This window comes from Eleutherodactylus coqui, chromosome 5 (genome assembly GCF_035609145.1).
Source record: "Eleutherodactylus coqui strain aEleCoq1 chromosome 5, aEleCoq1.hap1, whole genome shotgun sequence".
Lineage (NCBI taxonomy): Eukaryota > Metazoa > Chordata > Amphibia > Anura > Eleutherodactylidae > Eleutherodactylus > Eleutherodactylus coqui.
Genome location: NC_089841.1, coordinates 174,309,759 through 174,327,172, shown reverse-complemented (window position 1 = coordinate 174,327,172; position 17,414 = coordinate 174,309,759). Strand labels below are relative to the sequence as shown.

Here is a 17,414-nt window from a genome sequence, read left to right as displayed (position 1 = left end):
ATCTGTCACCACTTTTTAACTCATTTCCCAAATATATTATATCAGAAGTGTAGGTCTGTCCTACAGAGAAATTGCCAAGAAAGCCAAGGTGGCAGTCCTTACAGTTTGTTATACACTCACGGTTCAGGATAAAATCCTACTATGAGAGTAAACAGCAGTACTGTGCAAAGTGAATGGAGAGGGGCGGGGGAGAGAACTCTTCTGCAGCCCCCCCCCCCCCCCCACTGTGAAACAAGGCTACCCGCTCAACAGGCGCCCCCCAACCTCTCCCCCCACCACAAGTAACACAGACAGCCCCCCTCCCCTCACCACAAGTAACACAGACAGCCCCCCTCCCCACACCACAAGCAACACAGACAGCCCCCCTTCCCGCCCGACCCGGACCCCCTCCCGATGGCGACTAGTTGTCAGCACCCTGACTAGTTGTCAGCAACCCCGACCAGTTGTCAGCAACCCCGACCCCCGACCAGTTGTCAGCAACCCCGACTAGTTGTCAGCAACCCCGACCCCCAACTAGTTGTCAGCAACCCCGACTAGTTGTAAGCTACCCCGACCTACGACCAGTTGTCAGCAACCCTGACCACCGACCAGTTGTCAGCAACCCCGACCCCCGACTAGTTGTCAGCAACCCCGACTAGTTGTAAGCTACCCCGACCACTAGTCAGCAACCCCGACCACCGACCAGTTGTCAGCAACCCCGACCCCCGACTACTTATCAGCGACCCCAACCCCCGACTAGTTGTCAGCGACCTCGACCCCCGACTAGTTGTTAGCAACCCCGACTCCCGACTAGTTATTAGTGACCCCAACTCCCCACTAGTTGTTAGCGACTCTGGCAGTGACTAGCTGTCAGCGACCCCGGCGGCGACTAGTTGTCAGCGACCCCAGCGGCGACTAGTTTTCAGCACCCCCGGCGGTGACTAGTTGTCAGCACCTCTGGCAGTGACTAGTTGTCAGCACCCCCGGCGGCGACTAGTTGTGAGCAAGTGTAATAAGTGTAATGTGACCGTGCCCCCATGCCCCACTACTATAATGTGACACCCCCCCAGCTACTATTATGTGACAGGAACGCCCCCCCTCTACCCCCCTGTGACAGCCCCCCCCCTCCAGCTACTATAATGTGACTGAATGCCCTGCCCCCCTCACTACTATAATGTCACAGCCCCCCCAGCTACTATTATGTGACTGCACCCCCTGCCCCCCCCAGCTACTATAATGTGACAGCCCCCCTCCCTGCTACTATTATGTGACAGCAACGCCCCCCCAACCCTCTCCCCCAGGCAACTATTATGTGACAGCAGCGCCCCCCCCTGCCCCCCCACTACTATAATGTGACAGCCCCCCCAGCTACTATTATGTGACAGCAACGCCCCCCAACCCCCCCAGGCAACTATTATGTGACAGCAATGCCCCCCCCTGCTCCCTTACCACTACTATAATGTGACAGCCCCCCCCACCTAGTATTATGTGACAGCAACGCCCCCCCCCCCCAGCTACTATTATGTGACAGCAACGCCCCCCCTGCCCACCCCCACTACTATAATGTGACAGCCCCCCCCCCCCAGCTACTATTATGTGACAACAACGTCCCCCCAACACCTCCCAGGCAACTATTATGTGACAGCAACGCTCCCCCTGCCCCCACCCCTACTATAATGTGACAGCCCCCCCCAGCTACTATTATGTGACAGCAATGCCCCCCTGCCCCCCCCACACTACTATAATGTGACAGCCACCCCCCCCAGTTATTATGTGACAGCAACACCCCCCCTCCCCCCATACTACTATAATGTGACAGCCCCCCCAGCTACTATTATGTGACAGCAATGCGCCCCCCCCCTCCCTGTGTAATGTTGTGGCAGCACCCCCTAACCACCTCCCCTCCAATGTGACAGCACAAACCCACCCCCCACCCAGCAAGTGGAATGTCACAACACCCCCCAAACAAGTAACACTTACCCTTCCTGAGTCACTCCTTCACTTCTCCCCTCCCTGCAGCGTCCACAACACTTCTGCCCTATTCAGCAATGCCAGCAAGCTGATTGATTGTTTGAGTTGGCTGTTTCACCAAAAAACCAATCCGGTTGCTGGAATTGCTGAATAGGGCAGAAGTGTTGTAGAAAAAGTTACATGCCTCCCTGAGCCAGCAGGTCCCACTGCACATGTGCAAGGACACTGAAGCGTGGCCCCGTCCCGACAAGAAGACAGAAGAAAGAAAATTGTCATAACCAGGGACAACAGAAAGGTAAGCACGGGGTGGGGGTGCGGCACTCTTTTTGGTAAGTATATACCTTCTATTTGGCTCATTTACAATGCACATTGTATATTACAAAGTGCGTTGTAATGGCCAAACAAAAGTATATACATACACTTGCTATGGCCGGACAACCCCTTTAACAGGTGTTGGTATTATACTTTGAACACACCTAATCAGGGTCTCATTCACTCCACTCCACAAAGTTATTATTTTTAATGGTTGAAGCCCTCCTCCATATCTACAGTTTCTACAAGTGCAGCAGATTTGTGGGAACTTCTGCAACAATGTTGGAAAGAAATTTCAGAACAATATCTGAATGCAATTGTAGAAAGAATGCCTCGATTGTGTAAAGCTGTTACTTCAGACAGAGGTGGCTACTTTGAAGAGTCAAAATCTAGATTTTATTTGGTGAAGCAAAGTAAATCTATTACTTTTATTAATCTTAAGTTCTTTATTTGTTCTATGCTTTTATTTGAGACATTAACCCCTTCCGGCTCCAGGACGTACATTTGCGTCCTGGAGCGTCGGGGTATGTATGAAGAGAGGTCACGGGGCGACCTCTCTTCATACAGCGTGGGCGTCAGCTGTTTATTATTAAATAGCATGTATGTAGTTACTTGGATGAGAATGGGCCATCCAAGTAATTTCCAGCATGGGTTTGTAACAAATAAGTCATGCCCAACTGGGTTGATCAGGAAAATGCAGTAGATCTACTATATATTGACTTTAGCAAAGCATTTGACAAAGTATGTCATAACATCCTTATTGAAAAAAATGACCAAATATGGGATTGACTAGGCAGCTGTTAGGTGGAGTCACAACTGGCTGAGTGATCGTACACAAAGAGTGGTCATAAATGGCTACACATCCAAGTGGAAGAATGTAGCAAGTGGGGTACCACAAGGCTCTGTCCTGGGCCCAGTGTTGTTCAACATTTTTAAAATGTTTTTATTAAAAAACCAAGATACATATCCCACATTACATCAGTTAATCAGTTATTCTTGATTTTTCCGGAATCTGGATCCGTTTGTACATCTGGAACATATTGTGACTGTCTATCAGCAGATTAGTGCGTAGATATTTTCTTGTTACACATTTAGTACTTTTTTTTAAACTAATGATTAAAAATAACCAAAACAAAAGGAAAAAGAAAAATAAAATAAAAAAAAACACAGACCTTTAATGACCTCAAAACTATGTGCCATCTCCCTCTTTTCATTTGTTATTCTTTAAACATTATATAACTATTTTCAGGGTCTGTTCTCAGCGCATCAATGCACCCGAGACAAATTACCCAAATGGAGAACTGGCCTAGGATCCTGGATTTTCCCAACGGCACCGGCACGAGAATTGTGACACCCTAAAGGGGAGGATCTCCCAATACCATCTGTTCCTGATACCAACACATATGATAGAAAAAATCTCTCAGTTTCTCCTTTATTCTCTGTGGAAGCATTCCAACAAAGCTCCCCCAGGTCTCAAAAAGAGACTGCACCATCTTTTCTTTAAACAGCGATGTTTCAGCCCAGTCCATCTGGAACAGGAATGCTAGGTTGTCCAAAAACATTCTAAATGGAGGGGCTGTCGGTTTTATCCACATCTGTAGGATAGCTTTTAGTCCCGCCACTGCCACAAAATGTAAAAGTTTGCGCAAGCCTCTTGAGCAGTGATATATATTTGGGTTCAAGTACCCAAAGATCGCCCATATAGGCACCTGTGGAGAGAAGTTTTTTAAGTGTGTGGTGGTGTATTCATAAATTCGTGACCAAAAAGCTTGTATCTCAGGGCACGCCCATAGGCTATGGTATAGATTGGCACATGGAGCCTTGCATTTAAAACAATTTGACAGAGTATATTCCCATACGGTATCCCTTCATTGGGGGTAAATATGATCTGTGGGCAACCTGGAGTCGCATCTCCAGATACCCAGCCGAGGGCAGGTATTTATGAGCCGATGACACGGATTTCATGATTTGTTAAACATTTTTATAAACGATCTAGGAGAGGAAATTGAGAGGAGACTGATCAAATTTGCAGATGACACAAAGCTCAGAGGGATAACTAACACTAGATAAGAGAGAGAGAAAAGATTCAAAAAGATCTAGAAAAGCTTGAACAGTGGGTGGCGACTAACAGAATGGTATTTAACAAGGAGAAATGTAAAGTCCTACATCTGGGAAGGAAAAATGAAAAAAGCACATACAGAATGGGAGGAATTGGGCTAAGCAGCACATGTGAAAAAGACGTGGGAATACTAATAGATCATAAACGGAACATGAGTCAACAATGTGATGCAGCAGCAAAAAAGGCAAACACCCCCACCCCCCTACTGGCTGCTCCGTGAACCAGCATGGTGTGCTAGCTCTTGTGCAGGAGCACGGAAGCGTGAAGAAGACACAAGGACGAGTGTCGAGCATCATTTGAGTCGAAACTCATCCTGTGTAAATGGGGCTTTACCAAGATGATTAGCGGTCTGCAAATCATGTTCTATGAGGAACAGTTAAAGGCTCTAGGAAAGTTTAGCTTGCAAAAAGCAAGGCTGAGAGGAGACTTAATAGCTGTCTACAAATATCTGAAGGGCTGTCACAGTGGGATTAGCCCTATTCTCATTTACACAATGAAAGATTAGAAGCAATGGGATGAAACTGAAAGGGAGGAGACACAAATTAGATATTAGAAAAAACTTTTTGACAGTGAAGGTGATCAATGAGTGGAACAAGTTGCCACAGGAGGTGGTGAGTTTTCCTTCAATGTAAGTTTTCAAACACAGACTTGACAAACATCCGTCTAGGATTATTTGGTGAATCCTGCATTGAGCAGGGGGTTGAACCTGATGACCTTGAAGGTCCCTTCCAACTCTTCCATTCTACAATTCTAATTCACAGAGACAGTGCTGCTGGCAGAAGCCAAGCGGGGCGTCCAGCTCCACCACCTGGTGCCTTCTGTCTGACGCAGGCGGCTCGATAATGTAATTGCAGCGCCTGCGTTGTTCCACAGGTAGTTGTCCAGAAGAGGCCAGTAGGCGGATGGGAGGTGCCATTGGACTGCAGGGGAAGTTAGTGACTTTATTATTTTGCTATCTGGGTCAATATGGCTACTACTAATGAGAACATTATGGATATTGCTCCAGGGGACAATATAGCTACTACTAACAAGGGCATTATGGCTATTGCTAGTGAGGCCACTATGGCTACTGCACAGAGGACAATATGGCTATTACTAACAGGGACATTATGGCTATTAATAAAGGGAACATTATGGCTATTACTACAGGGGATAGTACTCCTATTTATTACTGCAGGAGTGCCCCACACTGTTTTATTGGCCTTTCCATGTCCCCACACTGTTATGGTGCCCCCACACTGTTATAGTGGCTTCTCTGTGTCTCAACACAATTAAAGTGCCCCTTCTGTACCTCCACACTTTTACAGCAGTCCTGCTATACCCCACACTCTTATAGTGGCCCTTAAGTTCTGCAAACTCTTAAAGTGAGTCTTCCACCCCACCACCCCCAGTTATAGGAGCCCCTTTGTACCCTCACACTTTTATATTGGCCCCACCAATGACCATACTGTTAAAGTGGCTCCTATTTGCCCCTAAAGTGTTATAGTGGCCCTATAGTTATTGTGCCCCAAACTCCAGCCAGCTTCCTCACTCACAGTATTTTCATCAAAGTAATATGTTCACTCCACTACTGCTGCCTGAACAGCTGGACTCCTCCACTCCAGTATTTTGATCTCAATTCGGGTGACTACCCACTACAGTTCTTTTTCACTGCGAAATTCGCAGCGTTTTTTTTTCTCCAGGGGTCTATGGGACTTGTTAATGTTAAAATTGCATCGCGCAAAATTGTGATTTCGCCGTAAATGATGCGTTTTTAACATTAGAAAGCCCCATAGAGATCTGAAAAAAAAACACAGCAAATTCGCAAACGCTAGTGGGTAGTCACCCTTCAGGACGAACTGGAAGCTGAGTCAGGATGTCCAGGCAGCAGCAGTGGAGTAAAGAAAGGGACTGCAGGGAATAGGTTCTGGATTTTCCCAGTTTTCCGTGTTGGTGTTAGCCTGGTAGACATAAAGCTGACCTGATTCCCGAATGGGGAACACTAGGCCAAGTATTAAGAGTAAGGCATAGTGACTTTCTATTCCTGTGTAGGCAGTGGGGAAATAATGACCTAATTCTGGCCATACTGGTTCCAGTGAGAGATGGATCTTGAAGTAGACCCGACTGGCAGCCATGGCCTGGAGACTCCAGGGGTGGCTCAAATAATTGACAGGAGTTGTCATTGCCACACTCCTTTGAACTTCCAGTCCATTCTCATTTAGCTCCATTCCTCCATTTCCACCCCTCTCCTAAAGAGACAGTATCAGAAAGAAAAACAACATAGTATTATTCATGGAACAATAACAATTTGTACCCCTCTTACACTGTGATCGAAGCTATTGTCTGTGAGTGAAGATACAGTCTGGAGTTGGGGTGTTGGTTCAGTGGGGGTGTGATAACAGAGTCACAGTGGTCTCCCGTGGCTTAAAGGAGATGTCCCGCGCCGAAACGGGTTTTTTTTTTTTTAAACCCCCCCCCCGTTCGGCGCGAGACAACCCCGATGCAGGGGTTAAAAAAACCACCCGCACAGCGCTTACCTGAATCCCGGCGGTCCGGTGACTTCAATACTTACCGCTGAAGATGGCCGCCGGGATCCTCCGTCTTCGTGGACCGCAGCTCTTCTGTGCGGTCCACTGCCGATTCCAGCCTCCTGATTGGCTGGAATCGGCACGTGACGGGGCGGAGCTACACGGAGCCGCTCTCTGGCACGAGCGGCTCCATAGAAGACTGCTGAAGACCCGGACTGCGCAAGCGCGGCTAATTTGGCCATCGGAGGCCAAAAATTAGTCGGCTCCATGGGAACGAGGACGCTAGCAACGGAGCAGGTAAGTAAAAAACTTTTTATAACTTCTGTATGGCTCATAATTAATGCACAATGTACATTACAAAGTGCATTATTATGGCCATACAGAAGTGTATAGACCCACTTGCTGCCTCGGGACAACCCCTTTAAGGGTCCTGCTGCAATTACAGCCACTAAGACCACTATAGATACACCACTGTGGTAACATGATATTTATTAAAACGTGTGCAAAATAAGGAGCATTTTAGTAGTGGAACTGTATAGTCTACATCTCACCAATATTATGGAAAGCTTTAAAAATGAAGAGGTGGTAAGAGACAGAAAATACAAAGACAACAGGCTCAATGTAACTAAATACTTATCTGAATTATCAACCCAGTAAAGAAGTATAATGGTTAACTTTAGCTCATCTTACAAAAATATATTTCCAGGAAATTAAGCAAAGGCCTACAAGGTATTAATGAAGGCAAATAAACCTAATATGATCAGCACGCACAAAAGGAAGTACTGTTACTTTCTAAATATTTTCAATAATTACCATTTTATTGGTCATTTTCATTGGACCTAATATTTGCAGATGGTTTGGTTTCTGTGGTCCCTATTTTTTGATGTAGGAGTTTTCTGAGTCCTCCTTTAACTTCCTGATTCCTTAAACTGTATATAAGAGGATTCAGAAGAGGGGTTACCACACTATAAAGAAGAGACAGCATCTTGTCATTATCTGTTGTATCGCTGGTCTTCACACGGACATATGTAAAAGCTCCAGTTCCAAAGAATAAAGTAACAGAGATAAAGTGTGAGGCACAAGTAGAGAAGACCTTCTTCCGTCCCTTATTGGTGCTAATGCGAATAATAGCAGCAATAATGCGTCCATAGGAGTAAAGTACCAGAGCAAAGGGTAACGGTAAGACAAGAAAACCAGTGACAGAAACAGCAATCTGATTAGCAGAAGCATCAGTACAAGCCAACTTCAGTACTGGAGGGATGTCACAGAAGAAGTGGTTGATAATGTTAGGACCACAGTAAGGAAGGGAAAAGATGGAGGCAGTTTGTCCAAGGGAAATAAGGTTGCCAGAGACCCAAGATATGGTGGCCATTTTTAAGCATGTAGCTTTGTTCATTACTGAAAAGTATCTCAAGGGGTTGCAGATGGCTACAAAGCGGTCATATGCCATTACAGCTAGAATAAAACACTCAGTGACACCAAGGGTAAAGAAGCAATACATCTGCATGCAGCAACCATAGAAAGATATTGTCTTCTTCTTGGCCACAAAGGTGTGGAGCAGTTTGGGGAGGGTGACTGTAATGTAGCACATTTCAAGGAACGAGAGGTTGCGGAGAAAGTAGTACATCGGTGTGTGAAGAAGAGAATCCAGGGTGGCCACAGTGATTATTGTAAAGTTACCAAGAACAGTAAATATGTAGATAAAGAGGAAGAGAGGAAAAAGAAAGAACTGAATCTTCATATTAAAATTGGTGAATCCCAAGAGGATGAACTCATCAATACTGGACTGATTTCCGGGAAACTTGTAACTTGTGGATTTCATCTAGACACATAACAGAGACAGATATAAAACTCTAAGTACATTTAGAGGCAATGTGTCATCAGAAAATGACCTATTATATAAATCCCCTTTTTGTGTTAAACATATTTTTAAAGAATTTTTGCTGATTTTCTTTTTAACTTTGGTCACAATCTATATTAAAAGAAATCCTAAAATCCTGCATTTTTCACACTGACCCCAGAGCCTAATAAAATAGTTTGCCGATTCCTGTTGTGTAGAGAAAACTTTGCAACAGTCCCTTACTCACTAACGGCCCTTTTACACGCAATAAATATCACTCGAAATTCGTTCACATGGCCAAAATTGAGCGATAAGTGTTACATGTAAATGCAGGCAGTCCTGCACTATTCGTTCCATTGTTGTTTAGCTCAGGCTTTTAACCAGCATAAAAACCATTGTTTGATCACTCAAAATTCAATGCATTTGACTGCAGGATGTTTTTTGTTTGCCTTGCATACATAATGAGTACACTGTTTACTCTAGAGACAATAGAGTCCTGCTGCTCATAAATACATGCCCATCTGAGCAAACAATTCGAACTGAGTTTATTTTAGCTACTGGAGGAAATGGAGATGATTAAAAGTCATGTCATTTTATTCAAAAATGTCTGTTCATTTAGTCATGTGGTAGTTTTAGCGATAATTGCTGCATGTAGAAGGGCTTTAACATCACTGTCAGGATTACCCTGAAAGGTGACACTTATATGTTGGCGAGCTGATATACCCGGCTTCGCCCAAGTTAATTTGATACAGGTGTTTACGTGTTGCTTGCATGGAAAATTTTATGAAGTCGTGGTTACTTTAGAGGAACCGAGGAATAAAATATGTATACTCATAGAGGAGTGTTACATTCTACTTAGGCTGCATGTACTGATTTTTCTCTGCAGAATGTGCCACCCCTCCCACTCTCCTCACTTAGGACCTAAAGAATGCTCAAGCCAAAATTCACGCTTGTAGGACACCAGGAAGTTACATTACACAAGGGTGCACTTACTTTTGCAATTAGCATTGAATAATCAAGTTGTGATGCCTTTACTTTTCCTATTTTGGACCTTACTTATCCTATTTAGGACCTAAAGAATGCTCCTGCCAAATTTCATGCTTGTACGACACCAGGAAGTTACATTACATAGGTGTGTACTTACTTTTGCAATTAGCATTGAAAAATTGAGATGTGACCCCTTTACTTTTCTTATTTAGGACCTAAAGAATGGTCGTGCCAAATATCATATTTGTATGACACCAGAAAGTTAGAGAATTAGTGGCAAGTCAGTCAGTCAGTGAGTCAGTCAGTTAGGGTTTTCACACACACCACATAGATAGATAGATAGATAGATAGATAGATAGATAGATAGATAGATAGATAGATAGATAGATAGATAGATAGATAGATAGATAACACAAGATCCACCTTTCACAATAGGTGATTAGCTGTGACTCCTCCCTGCAAAATGACCTGTGCACAGGTCACAGAGTATGTCTAGAACAGTGTCTCATACAAGTCACTAGGTCCTCTCCTGTTACTTGTGTGAATAGCTCATGAGGCTACTGTACAGCATATCTTCTGAAGTCTCTTAATCTGGTTAACGGTAGATCAAGCAAGATTGCCGTCCCCATAGTCATGTATAAACAGAATAAAAACATCAAAAGGAAAATAGAAACAGATTAGAAAAATTGAAAATAATTCACTATCTGCTTCTAATTAATGCCAAAAAAGTTTGACAAAATAGTCCCTTTAATTTCTATTACTCTACAGGTGCTTTTACACGGCATGACAAATGACAATTCATTCACTTCTTGACCTTCATTCAGTTTCCGCATACAGAAAACCAAACAAATGAATCGGCCCATATACACAGGCAGCCATTCACTTAGAAACGACTGCCTGCCGATGGTGAATGGAAGCTGGTGGGCTGGCCTGCTCTGATTCCATTTACTAGTGATAATCGTTCCTGTGTACAAGCACAGGAACGATTATCGCTGGGACAACCTGTCGGGCATCTTGCGCCCGACAGGTGCTCCCGTGTAAAGGTACCTTAAGAGTCTGTTCTCATCTGTGCCAGGTCCATTGCACAGCAGACACGACTAGCTCCAGGTAATACAAATCTGTCCTGACTATGTGATGGATACACAGGTGAATGGCTTGTTACAATGACAGTCCAGGATCAGAGTTCAGTTTTATTGCACACCATCACAGGTAAGATAAACCGTGAAGATTCCCATTTAGTGACTAAAAGCCAAGATCTTGAAAATCGTGAGGAATTGAGACATGTGGATTTTGATGTGGATATTTCCGTGCGGCAGAATATTTCACTGCATGAAAGCCACCTAATCCAGTCTGCTAAAGTGCTTTTACACCAGCCAATTTCATGACAATTGCCGACTGACAATATAACAAGTCGATCGGCACTCGTTTAAAGAGGCTTCGCACAGGCTGATGCAAACTCTATGAGGAACAGGTGATTGTTAGTGCGCTGGTTCATCCCCCATACACTCATTATTGTCAGCTGCACATTCATTGATCACAGGGTAAGATGTGTGTCTGACAAGGATGATTTTTGCAGCCATGTAAAAGATGTGATCAGCCAGCAAGTAGGCATGTGCTAGTTGTTGCCTGATTGCTGCTCTGTTTACATGGGGGAAGAGTTAGGAAAGAACTTGTTCAGCGGTTATGTAGGTTAATTCTATATATAAACTCTAAAATGGGATCCAGAAGAATACAAACCCTGTATGCTTATGTTTTAGAGTGCATTCACCATGGTGGGTCCGTTTTCTGTATTTAGAAGTTATTACTGATACATTTTCCAGGTGTATTAAGAAAATTTCTTGTAATTCCCAGAAAATGACACCATTTGATAAAGCTACTTTGTTTTTGGATGAATTCTAACTATTTACACACTTAGGGCTCTTTTACGCGGGCGTCAGCGTTTTTACGTTTGCTCGCCGGCGCTCTAAAAACATGTGAACCGGCGCACAAATCTAATGTTTGTGTGCCCATTTAGACGGCCCAGGCCCAGCGCATATACACTGAGCCCGCAATGATGTCGCAATGCACACAAAAATGGACTGCTAACCTGTCTCCCCATTCACTCTCTGGCTCTCGGCAAGGGGAGGAGGCAGGATGGGGCGGGAGCTAGTGTGCTAAGCTCCTGCCCCCTCGTTGGCAGCCAGCAGTGGGAGAGCGAAAGAGAATGTGGTAAAATACTGGTAGTGAAGACACAACACTCTAAGCTAGGGGAAGTTAAGGTCGAAGATGCAATAGTAAAAGCACTTCTTTTTCATTAACAACATAAAGAACCAGAAAGTAAACTTGCCCCCCTCGCATTACAAGCAGTCGGCAAGGGACGCAAAGGAGAAGGAAAGTGGGTGGCAGTTTAGCAGTCACGCTGCTAAATTCCCTCCCATCTTCCTTCTCCCGCAGTTATCATTGGCTCCCATAGGAGTCTATGGAGCAGCCGACATATTTCAGCCAGAAATATAGTTCCAGGATTATCTTTCCTGCCCGGCGTTATATTGGCCAGCCTGTCGCCGTGGGAATTCGCCCATCTGAACTCATGCATTAGAATCCAATGCATCAGATGGTAGCGTATATCGGCCGGCCATTACAACAGTGGGCAATATATGCTCATGTGAATAGAGCCTGAGGCCGCCTGCAGACGACCGGGTCGGATCCCCCTGCACAGCCCTGCGGCTTACCCGCTTCCGGTGTCTCCTCTCTGTGCTGTGTGCCGGCTGCCGGCCAGCCGGCGAATGCGCAGAGACGAGCCGGCCCATCACCACTGACATTTCTGTGTGGGCCTCTGCGAGACCCTCACAGAAATAAAGCATGCCGCAATTTGTTTTCCGTGTGTTTATTTTCACGCGGACAAATCACGTCTGTCTGCCTAAGATTGCATTATCTAATGCAATCCTATGCAGGTGGGCACGGGTGGAAATTCTGCGGGAAATCCTGCCGCGGAATTTCTGCCCGTGTGCAGGGGGCCTTAGGGTCAATTTACACACAAAGATGATCGCTCGAAATTCATCAGAAATTGACAGTTTTGGGCAATAATTTTGCATTAGCTACTAATGGGCTAATCACCCCATTAGCAGCTAACTGGCTTCATTTGCATGCATTTAGAGAACAACTGTCTGTTCTCTAAATACATCACTATTGTTCGCCAGTGGAATAGCAGCTGAAACAATGTTATCAGCGCCGCACGCGGAGAACTCAGCGTGCGGTCTCTGCTATCAGGGATGACATATTTAAAGCTGGGCTGAACTCATCGCAGGACGAAAAGGGCACGGTAAGTGCATGATAGGCACACGTTTACATGCAATGGCTATCACTCAAAAGCCGTTGTTTGGACGAATTTTGAGCAATAATCGTTGCATGTAAATCAGCCTTTATTTATCTGTCAGTAACAGATACATTGTAGTCTAAACATACTGCATATTTTACGCACAAAAACTGCGTGCATACCATGCAGTACATACAACTAGAGATGAGCAAACGTACTCGTTATAGGCGATTTCGCAATCGAGCATCGCTATTTTCGAGTACCTGGCTACTCGGGTGAAAAGATTCGGGGGACGCCGGGGGGCGGCGTGGTGGAGCGGGGGGTAGCAGTGGGGAACAGGGGGGAGCTCTCTCTCTCTCTCCCCCCCACTCCCCTCTGCAACCCCCCGCTCACCCCCGCCGCCCCCCGAATCTTTTCACCCGAGTAGTCAGGTACTCGAAAATAGCGATGCTCGATTCCGAAATCGCCCTTAACAAGTACGTTCGCTCATCTCTACATACAACCCATTGATTTTAATAGGTATGTTCACATGAGTGTATTGTGTGTGTGCATTTCATTGGCACAAAAATCTGCAGCTTGTTCTATTTTCATGCGGATTGCACACGAAAATAGAGCATATTGAATGAATTAAACTTAATTGACATTTTGCCTGTTTTTTAAGTGCACAAATACGCACCCATAGAGAACAATAGGGCTCTATCACGTGTAATACACTGTAGAATAGAACATGCTGCGTTCTTTTTTTACTGTTGTATTATACACAATGAAAAAACGCTAGTGTGAGTGTAACAGCGAAAATCAATGTATTTGAAGTGCTTCGAGGTACGACATATTATACACGCATATATTGCATACGTAATATGTAATTCAAATACGCTCGTGAGTGTTTATGAAGCCAGCCCTGTGAAGCCGGCCTAAATTTGCATCTGGCATAAAGCTGGAGTTTCCTGCTGTTATAGTAAGCAATAAAGTTGTCTTTTTAGTCCTTCAGCGTTCTCTACCCCTTGAATGTGATCTTACACCATTGTAATGAAGCTATATTATAATAGTCCTCAACAGCAGCTGGACTGTTAAAATAATACAAGGGACTCTAATTAATAAAGTGTAGGAAATGCACAAGAATGTTGCAAGCTTTGTGTCCTAGAACTATCATTGCTTTCTAGGTGTTATTTTTCTAATGCTCCCTTTGGCTTAATTACATGTTAGTGCTGTCCATTATAGTCATCATCCTGCCTTCTTGCCATGTAATGTCTATCTCAATAGCAGGACAAAGGTGTAGGTAATAAACTCTCTAAACTTATTATGTGTTCACTCACTGCATATTGCTATAAAAGATATAAACATATGAGAACTAACTGCAAAAAAGATTCACAATAATGTAATATATTCAGATGGATAAAAAGAGAATCCAACAAAATACTGACAAATAGGTAACCCTTATTGATGAAAACGTAACCTCTAATGGTAAGATTAAAATTCAAATAAGTGAAGAAAATCCTATACTGATACTACCTAAGTGGGGCCCCTGCCCTGATAAGTGTGACCCCATTCTCCAAAATCTTACCCTTTTATGCTCTTCTCTAAAAGAAATAGACAGGGTACAAAGTAGAATACGGTAAAGAGACAAGTGGTGGTAAGAAACCAACCGCCAGTTTGCCTCTTTACCCTCTCCTACTTTGTAACCTGTCTCTGTATCTTTTAGAGAAGGGCAAGGTTTTAGAGAAAGGAGTCACACTTATCAGGGCAGGGGCCCCACTTAGGTAGTATCAGTATAGGACCTTTTTAAGGTTTTCTTCACTCATTTGAAGTTTACTCATACTATTAAAGGTTAAATTTAATCTATAAAAAGTGTTATCTATGTCAGTATTTAGTCATAATCTCAGCCATAGGTTACATAATTACATTACAGGACTATTTAAGAGATATAAATCATCTGCCCTTTTTTATAGCCTTGTTTAGTTATACCAATAGATAGATAGCTAAAATGTGCTGCTATAATATAGCAAAATATGAATTACCATTCAGTGGATTAGGGCCCTGCTGAGTACGCTGTGGTCTATGTGTGTATCACATTTATAAAAGCTGTTAAAGTGTTGTGCATGTGTAAATAAAATATCATTTCCATATGGTTGCTGTCCTACAAATCTGATTTCAAGGATTGTTTTTAGCAAGACGCATACATTTTTACATCTGCAGAATTGAGCAGAATTTACATATTAAGTATATAATCCCTGTTCTTAATACTACACATCATTGTGCCTGTTTATGAATGCGATCTGATAATTATAGAATTTGCAGCAATCTCTTGCCTAAGATGTAAAACTAAATCTATGTAATACATGTAATTACTGTAAAAGAGAAACTCTTCAGCTTTTGGTAATATTCTCTTTTAGTATATACAAAGGACTATGGAAATGACTTACCTCTGCCACAAGTCCAGGTGGGGCGATGTGCCAACCACGACAGAAGAACAGAGACTGCAGTTTAAAAAGAATGTCAGACCCCCTCCATTCTGCAGCCATGTTCTACCGGGATGACAATCCTCATGACACCTCATTAGATTCTCTTGAAGTTTCATCACTTGACTGAAACTTTCTAAACTGCTTTGGGGGATTAACCATTTATGGATCATAATGTATATTGCTTTAGTAGATGGCACACTATGCTCTTGAATATTTGGCGTTGGTATTTTAAAGGCCTTACTTAGGAATCTTTATATTCTAGTCACCACAAAAGAAAGAACTAAATAAGAAACCAAAAACACCTTCTCAGTCCCAGGAATGGAATCATCCAATAGGTTCACTAACAGCATGAAAGTGTAAACTGTCAATATAGGCAATGGTCACATAAATTACATAGAATCCTTTAGATTGTATTGAAAAGGATACACATTCATTAATATGGTCAAGTAACAGATCTCATATCTTGGAGAAATCCAGATTACTCTTAGATATATAGCATAAACAGTAGAGATGAGTGAGCGTACTCACTAAGGCAAACTACTCGAGCGAGTAGTCCCTTATGCGAGTACCTGCCCGCTCGTCTCTAAAGATTCGGGTGCCGGCGGGAAGCGGTGGGGGAGAGCGGGGAGGAACAGGGGGGGGGGGGGGAGATCTCTCTCTCACTCTCTTCCCCCGCTCCTCCCTGCTCACTCCCGCAACTCACCACTCTTCCCCGCCGGCACCCGAATCTTTAGAGACGAGCGGGCAGGTACTCACATAAGGCACTACTTGCTTGAGTAGTTTGCCTTAGCGAGTACGCTCGCTCATCTCTAATAAACAGTAAATATGAAGGCATTTACTGATAGTACATGGACAGTGTAGAATATTTTATTTTTGGGGGTGTGGAGGGGGATTTAAAGCATAGCTGACTTTTTAGAATAAGCTGCCATGTGTACATGACACTATTATTACACTATTTCTGGCCATTATAGGACTTGAATCCTGCATTTTTATGAGTTTTCCCTTATGTGGATTGTATCTGTTATTTTCAGTTCTCTCTGAGCTGGTGGGGGGAATGTAGCTTTATGCTGCCTCCATATACTGCACACAGATAAAATAGCAAATTCCGCTCCCTAACTCTCTGTAGCACACACACAGAGACATAACAACATCTTGGATTATACCATTGAAGTACTGAGCAGTGGAGATGTGATTTCAATAGTTTTAAATGACTCACTAGTTAGCTGCAGGTACTTCTGTGTCTTTCTTTTCTTTTCCTTTCCATAGATCTCCATAAGCCATCCTTCTCCATCACTCTCTGTTCTCAGTCTTGTTATTTTTGTTACTAGAGACATACATCACTTGATACTGTGGACAGCAAATTAGAAGGAAGGGAGACCCCTAGTGGAAAGCATTTTAAAGTGATTTTTCAGAACAAAAACATAATTTCAGGTAAATAAATTAAATCACAGAGGTGAGGGAAAAAACAAAGACATTTCTCACAGAAAAAGCCAAAAATACAATACCTGAAGGTCTGCAAAGCAGACACGGTCGCCATAGGCACGATCGCCATAAGGCAGGCACAATCGCCGTAGGGCAGGCGCAATGGCCGTAAGCCCTGGAGATATGCAGTCAGCCAGACAATAAAGTGGAGGAGCAGCTTGTTCCTGGCAGGCTAATATGCAGTCACCCACTCAACCCAGCCCAGATTGGGGAGGAGTGACTGCATATACTAATAGCCTGCACTTATGCCTGCCTTATGGCGATCGTGCCTATGGCGACTGTGTCTGCTTTGCAGACCTTCAGGTATTGTATTTTTGGCTTTTTCTGTGAGAAATGTCTTTGTTTTTCCCTCACCTCTGTGATTTTTTGTAATTTATAGTGAGTTAGCGTAGGTACTGACGGAAGCGGTGTGGCCTCGGCGGGCCCGTCAGCCTATGCGTTTTGGCCAAAATGCAGTACCAAC

At 43.9% G+C, this 17,414-nt stretch overlaps 1 protein-coding gene and 1 long non-coding RNA gene across 2 annotated transcripts in view; both read right to left on the bottom strand.

The window, feature by feature from the left end:
• The window catches only part of LOC136628105 (uncharacterized), a 304,442-nt gene that overhangs the window by 177,932 nt on the left and 109,096 nt on the right, over window positions 1–17,414 (bottom strand). The gene's annotated exons all lie outside the window — the stretch shown is intronic.
• On the bottom strand, window positions 7,706–15,529 carry LOC136627197 (olfactory receptor 10A7-like). Its single transcript, XM_066602127.1, has 2 exons — window positions 15,431–15,529; window positions 7,706–8,710 (listed from the first exon to the last, which is right to left on the bottom strand). Exons 1-2 carry the CDS (start codon window positions 15,527–15,529, stop codon window positions 7,706–7,708), a joined length of 1,104 nt encoding a protein of 367 aa, XP_066458224.1.

What these genes read in the sequence shown, in the direction of transcription:
- LOC136627197 (XM_066602127.1), bottom strand. Translation starts at nt 15,529, where the DNA reads ATGGCTGCAGAATGGAGGGGGTCTGACATTCTTTTTAAACTGCAGTCT. An exon ending in CACCTGGACTTGTGGCAGAG is followed by an intron (nt 8,711 to 15,430) that starts GTAAGTCATTTC and finishes TTATGTGTCTAG; the next exon opens with ATGAAATCCACAAGTTACAA.